The sequence below is a fragment of the Hippichthys cyanospilos genome, chromosome 13, assembly GCF_059441005.1.
Source record: "Hippichthys cyanospilos isolate Australia breed blue-spotted pipefish chromosome 13, RoL_Hcya_1.0, whole genome shotgun sequence".
Taxonomy (NCBI): domain Eukaryota; kingdom Metazoa; phylum Chordata; class Actinopteri; order Syngnathiformes; family Syngnathidae; genus Hippichthys; species Hippichthys cyanospilos.
The window spans coordinates 9077404-9087737 of record NC_142381.1 but is presented as its reverse complement, the minus strand read 5'-3'; the positions used below and the strand labels follow the sequence as shown (position 1 = coordinate 9087737).

General features: G+C 39.7%; 1 protein-coding gene across 1 annotated transcript; it reads right to left on the bottom strand.

The window, feature by feature from the left end:
- Positions 1–1174: 1174 nt before the first annotated feature.
- On the bottom strand, positions 1175–7954 carry clcf1 (cardiotrophin-like cytokine factor 1). Its single transcript, XM_088432042.1, has 2 exons — positions 7838–7954; positions 1175–6343 (listed from the first exon to the last, which is right to left on the bottom strand). Exons 1-2 carry the CDS (start codon positions 7952–7954, stop codon positions 5258–5260), a joined length of 1203 nt encoding a protein of 400 aa, XP_088288168.1. The 3' UTR covers positions 1175–5257.
- Positions 7955–10334: the final 2380 nt, after the last annotated feature.

Here is a 10334-nt window from a genome sequence, read left to right as displayed (position 1 = left end):
CAATGACATCACGCATAGAAGTCACTTCCTGCTCGGCAATACGGCGTTGATGGGGGCCTTTGCAAATTTTTGTCTTTGTCTTTTGGATAACTGTCCTGATACTGCCTTTGTGTGAGGTTAGAATTTTACATTTGCATTAGTGGTGTAATAAATGTGATGTAGATAAACAGTATTTAATTGCTGTATTATAATATGAAAGAAAAAAAATCCAACATTCAAATCCATTTACTGGAATTGGTGAAGCCAACAAAAGCGACATTAAAAAAAGAAGACTGGAAGAAATCAATGCAATTTTACAGAAAAATATGAGAATTGAGGTTTTAAATGTAGGTCAGTGTGTGTTTAGGCAAGCGGAGAACCACCTGTTTTCTTACTGACCCCAATCTCCTCTTGAGCAAAATTTGTCTTTTTACCATGGCGGACATCCTCAGCCACAGAAGTAATTCAGGAGCCCTATTCTCCTCCCCTTGTTTCTTAGCATGTCTCAGTCTGAATGATGTGTTTAAAGCTCTGTGGTTTTTCCGCTTTTCCCACGGGACACTTTCAAAGTAATAAGCGGAGGAGTTACTGTGCGGTGGAAAAGTAGCAGCATTGTCCACGCACACACATTTCACTTCACTCGTGTGTGTCGGGGATGGTGCGCGGTTGTTTTGCAGGTGTGAACCTTGGAGCTGGTAGCTGGGATATCCTCATTGATCCTTAAATATCCAGCCTGGGGCGCAAGATAGAGAGTCAGAGAGCACATGGGAAAAATGCTCAGGTAAAAGCAATAAAAGCAACCGAGAGTCTGCGGAGGGGGGTATGCAGGCCAAACAAAACGGGTGTGAGGGGACGCACAGTGAGAAGCAAAGACACAACAAGACAGGATCACGAGGGATATCTTTATCCCCATGCAGATGTCAATCCCTGGATGTAGCTTCTCCGAGGGATGGTTAACAGAGAAGAGGCGCTTCGTGAGATGTGAAAAAAGAAGGCGGAGCAAAGAAAGAAAGGTGAAAAGAGAAAGATCGTAAACTTTCTCCCTACCTTACAAATCAAAGTGTCGCACCATTTTTAGGCCACAAATTCAAACTTTTTTGTTTCCAGACAGCAGCTCAAATCCCAAACATCTCTGACCATTGCCTGAATGTAAATGTAAAAGTGGTTTACCAATGATCAAAAACATCACATTGCGTACAAAAACTAGTATTTATTTGAGTTTTTGATACAGTATTTTCCACACTGAATGAAAATAAATAAACTTTTTTTTTTTTTAATAAATACAATAAAGTATTGTTCAAATGTCTTGGGCCACCACTAGCTTTCTTGTTTTAATGTTCAGAAGTGATTTTTACTGGTGCAATGATTAAGTGAAGTGAAAACAATGACTTTTGAACATTAATTGTTTAGAGATCTAAAATTACCCAAATGCTCAGAATTTCATTCTTCTGACTGGAAATATTGACAAATTTCTTTTGTCTTATATGAAAGTAGACTGATTATTCCATTGAATCAAAACACTGATCAGCAATTTTGCCAAATATTTGAATGGACCAAACCAACTCACCAAATCATACAAAAATGTGTTTTCTGCAGTGTCCGTTTGAACAAATGCCCTGCTTTTTAATCAAGATAAAAACATCTTTTTTAAAACCTGATTCAGAGAAATTGACAAGATAAACAGCACTCATCGATTAATAGAATAATCATTAGTTGCAGCCTTAGGGATTTTAAAATGCAACACAATTGGGGGAAATTTGACAGGAATTACAGTATACCTAAGAGGTTTGCAATTATTTGTTATATTTTTTTAAGTTTCTATATTTTTCCTGCATATTTAACAAAATAAAAGTTTACATCATCCCTAGCATTATTATGAATGATCTACACTTCACTTTGTCCCATTCAATTTTTGCATGTGATTTCTGATTACTGTATGTCTTAACAAGACAAAAATAATGGTGTATGATTATGCTATCATCATTAAAACAACTAATGTAATAATGGCCCAAGACTTTTGTCACATAACCGTTTACCATGTCACAAAGGCACATTGTAAAATCATCACGACATCTGTGAGTTTTTGCCAAGCCATAAATAATCATTTTCACATGTGAACAGCAAACATACAGAGAGGAGTGTGTTACCATTTTGAATGGACAAATGAAGCTTCATGAAACACTTGTTTTTTTTTCTACTCCTTTAGAGGGCAACTTGGTTCAAAGGGGCTGTGGAAATGTAATTTATTTTGCATGCGCTAACTTTCTTTCCACCAAATGAGTGAAAAACTATCACAGGCACGCCTCGAAGCTTCATTTTTTCATGTCAGCTCCTGAAGGAAAGGTCTGTGTCTTTTTGCATCAAGCCGTGCTTTCAAGACAACTGTCTCCAAATCCCAACTCCTGTCCTTTTATTTCCAGTAGATGAGAGGGCATCTCTCCTCCATTCTAGAATGTTCTGAGCATGCCCAAAAAGCAATAAACACTGAAGCCCAAACACGCATATGCATAACACTCAATTGCACAGATGGCGTTAGAGAAAATTTACTGTTGAGAAGCGAGGTTATCAATAACCTCGTCAAAAATACCTGCGGTAAAGATTTATAGTCGAGCGTCGAGTTTCTCACGTATTAAATATGACCTCCATCAGGCTGCGTCATGTTTTAGTTCTTCTGGATCACATGTGTTTGCTGAGCCCGAAATGTTAGAGCCAATGAAAACTTCGTGGTTGATAACCGTAAAATGATCCGAGATATAACTTTGAGCAATGTTTGCGCTGTGTTCAAGCCTTAGGGGAACCTGTTCTTGCACTAAAACTGATTTTTATGGCTTTATGGCTATCTTTTTTTTTTCTCACAGAATATGGTCAAAATGACCCTTAACTGTAACTCTGCACATTAAACAGTATTCATTAACTTACAAATCATTTTGTTTCATTGCATAATATAACAGCATACTGTATCCATCCTATCACCCAAAATAATATTGAAAATTTTATTAATACTTCAGTATTATTTACAGTATTTAATTCCAACAAATGAACTTTTTTTTTAATTTCCAAAAATGTACTGTGAGTGTTTTTGGCCTGCATATTTTTTGTGCATTTTGTTAATGTTGGGTTCCAGTCTATCTATCTATCTATCTATCTATCTATCTATCTATCTATCTATCTATCTATCTATCTATCTATCTATCTATCTATCTATCTATCTATCTATCTATCTATCTATCTATCTATCTATCTATCTATCTATCTATCTATCTATCTATCTATCTATCTATCTATCTATCTATCTATCTGTACTGTATTTTTTAAATAAATTTAATGGTTCGTTCACAGTTTTCCTAAACTAAAAGCAAATCTTGGCAAATAAGATAATTAGCCTATAATGACAAAGGACTGGGGAAATCAGAATATGTACTGAATTTGGAGGATTGGAGGACAAGTTTAAGTTGAATAATGGCTCTAAAAGAATACTTGATTATTACATTTGTTATTGATTAATGTGATAACAGATTAGTTGTAGACTAATAATTCATTTTCACACACACACATGTAAAATGTTATATCCTAGAATGGATTGGGTTAAAGGGTGTCCTGTGTTTGTGTGTGTGTGTGTGTGTGTGTGCGTGTGTGTGCGTGTGTGTGCATGTGCCACTGCCACTGTCTGGTCATAGTGTATGGCCCCGTTGTACAGTTACTGTAAGTGACCAGCCGACTTGTGCTTACTCAGCATTGCTCTCGCCCTGTGACCATTCTTCCCTGCGCTCGTCCACTGACTCATCTCATTTTCTTCTCCACTTCTGCCCCTTCGTCCGCGACTTGTTCACCCCTCTGGCGCTTTCCTCCTCCTGCTCTTCCGCCGAGCTCCTTTTGTCTACTCTTCATTCATAACATTTCTGATGAATGTTTGCTGATTCACACCGGTTGTGTCACTGATTCTGTTTTTGCTCAATGACTGCACTGTCATTCAGCTGACCCACGAGTGTGTGTGTGTGTTCCTGTCTGTGCCTCTGTGTAACGACCTGCAGCAGTATTTCTGGTGAGCTACGAACCATGAAGTCCGGTAATTCAGGCCAGCTTTAGAATGTGTGCGACAGTGCAAATAATTGTGTGTGTCTTTGGTGACCTGCCAAATGAACCTCATTTTCTCATTCATTTATGAAATAACAAAGGCATTTATGGAAATTTGAGTTTTCATTTAATATCCTTAATACCCATCATAAGCTCCTTGTATGCTTTAGAACTTATTACACTAAAGATGCAAAAAAACAATTGCTGTCTTATTTTGTACGTGTTTTCCACTGATTCCACTAATGTCTTCTACTGCTGTTAGATATTTTTGCTCAAAAGTGTGTGCACCTATTGGCACCAGCAAAGTGTTACATCTGTGATGCCCACACTGATCAATCCACCTTTTATGTCCTGGGTTGAGAGCCCTACCAGTGAGCTAAAATTATGAGCCGCCGATACAATTCAGCACCACAAGTAAAATGCACACTAGCAAAGGTTTACAGGATTCAAAAAAAGAAAAAAAAAGGCCAGCATGAGCATCATCTAAGTTTAGCTACATCTACTGATGGACAAATGAAGCTTCATGAAACAGTTGTGATTTTTTTTTTTTTTTTTTGTCTCTGATAGATGGCACGCTTGATTCAAAAAGGCAGAAGTGCTTAATGAAGCTTCATGAAGAATGTAGCCTACATTCTCGATCACATACGAGTCTTATTCTGGGAAATACACCTCATGCGTTGAAAAAGATGTTCTCCTGTCCATCTCTTCTCCGTAGGGATTTTTTCATTATGGTCACGAGTGAGCTGGAGCCCATCTCAGGTGATTTTAGTTATGACTGGTCGCCAGTCAATTGCAAGGCACATAGACAGCCGTTAATACACACACACAAAAAAAGTTGGATAAACTCAAAATTTCAAGGTAACAAACCTTGATAAGATTTGACGTTGTGCTATCCAACTTAATATTATATATTATATAATATATTATTATATTATAACATGCTACGATTCGACCCCCTGCCGGTCTTGGAAATATGTTTTAACTCATTCACTGCCAGGCCACTTTAAAAGGATTTTTGACTCGTACTGCTGTCCAGTTAAAACAGATTTCGATGTGTATAGTCGATAATAACAAGACAAAGATTCATTGATCGCTAATTTCTCCTGTAGTCGATCAGGGAAATGGAGTCAATGCCCATTCCTAGTGCAAATACTGTCAAGGTCCACACTGCACCCTGTGTGTTTTTGTGTTGCGTTGCCACATCTCAGCCTCTCAGTCTCCTCTTGAGGCGGTTAAAGTCTTTGGCCGAACGCCACAACCAGCTCTGTAGCTCGCGCAAAATCCAAAAACTCTCCACCTTTCTGGCAAAGTCGCTCATGGCCGGCCGCACGGATAGGAGCACGGAGGATGATGACGAGGAGGAGGAGAGGAAGGAGGGGCCTCCGTGTAGTGGCAGCGTCGGAGGTGTGGTGACCAGCCGGTGCTCCTCGCCAGGCCTGAACTGGTACAGAAGAGAGAGCGTGGGGGGAGGGGGGAGGAGGGAGCGAGGAGGCCGATGATGATGCGACGAGGAGAAGTCCACAAACAGGGTCTTCCCTCCGTCCGCAATGATGTCCTCCTTCCCGAGCGTGCCCGTGTGAAGGAACTGCAGGTTGTAGCTGAATCCCTCCATGAAAGAATCAAGCTGCTCCGCTTCCTCAGCCGCTTCTTCGCCGAGACTCAACAAGCTCCTCCCCCATCTTCTCGTCCCTACCGCTCGCTCCTCCTCTTCCCAGTCCCACTTCCAGGTGTCTGGTTCTTCCCTCCTCCCTCTCCTCCTCTCCCCTCTGGACTTCTCCCTCAATCCGCCGCTCCTTTCTCCATCTGCAGCCGTCTCCGGTCGCCTCCTCGCTTTTCCCCGCTTCACATCCACTCCGAGGCCGCCCTCTTTTTGCCCTCGGCCCCGTTTGCCTGTCCTCACCCTGGTTCTGGACCTGTAGGAGCTGCTGCTGATCAGTGGTGCCGGGCGGTCTCCTCCCGCCCCCCTCTGAAGATCGCCAGCTTTTTTTTCCGGGAGGGTGTAACCCAGGGTGGTCATCAGCGCCGATATGGAGCCCAAAAGACCGTCCAGGCCCGTGCAGAAGTGCAGCAGGGAGGTCTTGAGGGAAGGGCAGAGGGTGGAGCGGGCCAGCTCCCTCACGGCCGCCAACAGGACAGAGTAGGCCCTCTGGTTCTGAGCCAGACGGGCTTGGTTCTCCAGGCCGTGCCACAGTTCCAGTCGGGTGGCGGCGCTGGGCAAGGAGAGAGCCGTGCTATTGGGCCTGGGCGGGGAAAAATCTTTATCGTTGAACGGGGGGCCGAGGTATGTCAACTAAGGGGGCAGACGCACAAACACAAAGTTCAGAGTCAAGTTGAAGAATTTAAGATCTTGTCAAGTACATTAAGCGGAACCAAACAGATGTGCAGGCAAGTCGCGATCAAGACCCACAGGAGGGTCGCCAAAAACAAAATGCTTCCATTGTCTGAGAAACACATATGTGCACTAAATGTTTGAAATAACACAAATGCAGCCCAATGTGACGTATCTGCTTAAACTATTAGAAATAATATAAACTGACACAGAAATGGCACCAAGGTATTTTATGTCAATAAATCTTTGAACTTCCAAAATTCCCATGAGTAATTCTCCAGAAGTAACATTGGTCTGTTGCGCTCATGTGGTAAAATGATTAAAAATAAAATGTGATTCTCTGTGTTGCAGTTCTTCCAACATTAATTTACCATGACCACATCAGCTTAAAAAGAGTTACATTTTCATTTGAATTCAGAATTTCTTATGGATTCAAGGGGGATCATATGTGAAAAGAAATTAGACTGTCAAAACGAATTGAATAGGACTTGTTTTTTGATTAAAGGGATACTTCATTTATTTAGCAATTTGCAACCAATAAAAAACTAAAATATAAAACAAATGACAAAACCTAGTTTTTTTTTTCCATTTGTTGTTAACCGAAAAAGTTTTCATCTGTGCTCAAGGAAACGTCCAATCACAGTCACCTGTTTTCGGTGTCTTGTCATGTGATGGTCGTAAGATGAGCCGTGATTTGTCGTTATCTGAGCATTGAAAATGTAATTTTCAGTTTGATGGTATAAGTGGAAAAATATAGTGTTTTCAAAGGTATTAATTGTAGAACAAGAAAAATTAGCACATTAATTATAGATAGGTATGGTTTCCCGGATTAATCACGATCCATCATAGCTAAAGCGTTATTTTTTAAATAAGTTGTTGGGGCTTTGACAACAAAGGACAATCATATCCTGAAGTGGATACTGATTGGCTGTCATTCTGTTTGGCATGGCCTGATAGGTTCCTGTTGTGGGTGGGAGGCCAGAAGGCTAACGTGAAAATTGAAGAGCTCGTGAGAGTTGTCGATCTCGATGAATGGAAATTTTTCGCTTAAAAAAATATTCCGACATCAACTTTGATAAAGAAGAGTGATATGCGTTTCTTCAAAGAAGGAACATGTACACCAAAAAAATTAGCTTGAAGTAGTACCACCACAGCTTCTACAAGCTTGTGTATTACAAACTTTGTTGAAATGAGTACTGTATGATTTTGAAAATGTTATCTGAGCCTTTAGGAAGTAATACAATACAATGTTACAAACACTGAATATTACAAATACATCAATAACAACTTGACAAAATGATAAACTTGTGGTGCTGAGCTATTTAAAGTGGTATGTAGTCTGATTTTAATGCAAACACTGCACATTTGAAAAAAAAAAAAGTAAAGATTTATAATGGAAGTTGACAACACATCAAAGTCAGGTACTGTAGATAAAACAAACCAAACATAACTTACATAGACATCTTTGATTTCCTTGAGCTGGTACTCGAGAAATTTGGTGAGCTCGTACGTGCTCTCAATTGAACTCCTCTCACTAGCCAAGCTGTGGGACGACCTCACGGTGGAGACCATGGCAGCAGCCAATAAGAACGCGAAGTGAATGTGATGAACTGCAAAGAAGATATGCACAAATATTCAAAGTGTTTGGACAGCAACACGTGTGGTCATTCATCCTTCAAATATTTCAGGAGTTTTAAAATCACAACAGCAAAGGCCTTCAATTCCAAATTTTGCTTCAGCTGCTGCGCCGTGATTGTTTAAAGTCGTTTTTTTTGTCTTACAATATTTCGCTGTATTGCTTTGTCTCTATGGCGATGGCCTCGTCTGTTTACACACTGACGGTGCACTCATCTAACACTGCCAATAAAGCTTTTTCCGTTTCCACTCTTTTTTTAGGGCTCTCTGGCTGTCAGAGGTTTACACTGCCTTCAAATAAAACCTCACTTAATAGCGCAGGATGGTGGCATGAATGGCTTCTATTCTCACACACAAACATGCACAGTTTGTGTGTTACAAAAATGCGTTTTGACTATAAATCTTTTTGCTTTAGTCTAATGAGGTGCTATATGTTAGAAATGGTATTAATGTGAATGGGCTTCACGTGAATATCCCAGTATATATGACATCTGACCTTCAGAGTTTTTCCATCTAATTTTAGCCTTTCAATCAAAGGAACAAAAATTATTATTTTGGTAATTAACGGATTGTTGATGAATTGCTACACTTCTAATTTTTGTGTATGTGTGTGTGTTCTACTGTGCTATTTTTCTTTTGGTTTGAATGGCATTTTATTTTATTTTAATGGTACTAGTAAAGCAAAAGTAAATTGAGTTATGATTTTGGTCTTGGAAAAAAATAAACTTATATGTAAGTCAAGGTACCATGGTGTAATATTATGTGTGTATGTGCACGCATGTGTGTTTTTTCATAGGGGCACTGAAAACGCTCCGGTGCTTCTAACTCTGGTTTCAAACAGAGAAAATTGATGCTGAAAGGTGGTTTTCAACAAAAAGGGACTGAATGTTCACCAGCCTCTCATCATCTTGCTTTCACTCGCATGCTCACAGACACACACACACACACACACACACACACACACACACACACACACGCGAACATATTCTCTGTCATCCTTTTGCAAACTGCCTGTCTCACGCTGCATGACACCCAGACAACAGGCGGTGATTCATGCGTGTAATTATGGACGAAACATGCCGCAGTTTAACAGGTGTGAATTATGGATTGCACAACGATTTTAGCCACCCTGCCAGTTTTTCTCTGACTGACACACCTCGGGCCTCCTGTTTGCGTCACCCTACTCGTCCTCAGTTGTTCCGCCCTGTTACCTCTCCCCGCTCTCCTTTCAAACGCTTATTTCCTCGACGCCTTGGGTCAAATGAGAGCGGACAATTAATTCCAATTAGCCCGCCTGGCCCTACTTTTTGGCACTTTTTCTTTCCAGCCTTTAAGGCTCTGTCATGGCGGCCTTGGAGCTACACAGCAGCTTGAAATTAACTGTTTGCACCACAAAATTTTGTATTGAGTTATTTCAATGCCAGCTATGATATTAACAACAAAAGTGCTCTCCTGTGCTGGATAGCTTTATTGATTCTGACAAATTGACACCCCGAAAAGGTTTTTCTCAAAACTCACTTAAAATCTATGTAAATTTTGGCTTTTTTTTAAATGCAGTTTTTAAGTTACTGTGCATATGTTTTTTAATTATATGTATTCTTCAGCACACAAACTTGCAATTGTGCCCCACATTTGCTTTATCAGCTCTATAAAGGCTTTCTATTCTATTCTATTCTATTCTATTCTATTCTATTCTATTCTATTCTATTCTAACTGAAAATAAACACATTGTTATTATACAAAACAATGTATTTACTAAACGTTGCAAGATAATTATATATAACCAAGAACTGCATATCCTCACGGGTCACAATGGGGAACTTTCAATTCCTTCATTGACAGAGTGGAGCTAATTTAAGAACATGTTTATAAAGTTTGTAGTTTGCAATACGTCATTTAATTATACAATAATGTGTAGCACATTTCCCACATAATTGCTTTGTCATATTAATTTGATATATGAGAACTTTGCGGTTAGCTGACAAAGTAATTGTGGGGAACAATCTGACAAGAAAAAAAAATGTTGCAAGACCATATTTTTTTTGAGTAATATTTCAAACATCCAATAAAATATACTGTATTGTACACAACACAACATAACATACATGATTCTATAGTGCATCCTATCTTATGTACATTTGTTCTTGATTTATTTATTCCCATATTCAACACAGTGTTAAGGTTCAAACTGCATAAAGTTGCATTAGCTTTCAATGTTACTAAATGTACTGCATATTCTAGGAATGTCCCAATCACCGATCACCGCCGAGTCTGACACCAGGTCGGATCGCCTGAAGGTAAGGATTTGCCGATACCG

What these genes read in the sequence shown, in the direction of transcription:
- clcf1 (XM_088432042.1), bottom strand. Translation starts at nt 7,954, where the DNA reads ATGGTCTCCACCGTGAGGTCGTCCCACAGCTTGGCTAGTGAGAGGAGT. An exon ending in AGGAAATCAAAGATGTCTAT is followed by an intron (nt 6,344 to 7,837) that starts GTAAGTTATGTT and finishes CTGCCCCCTTAG; the next exon opens with TTGACATACCTCGGCCCCCC.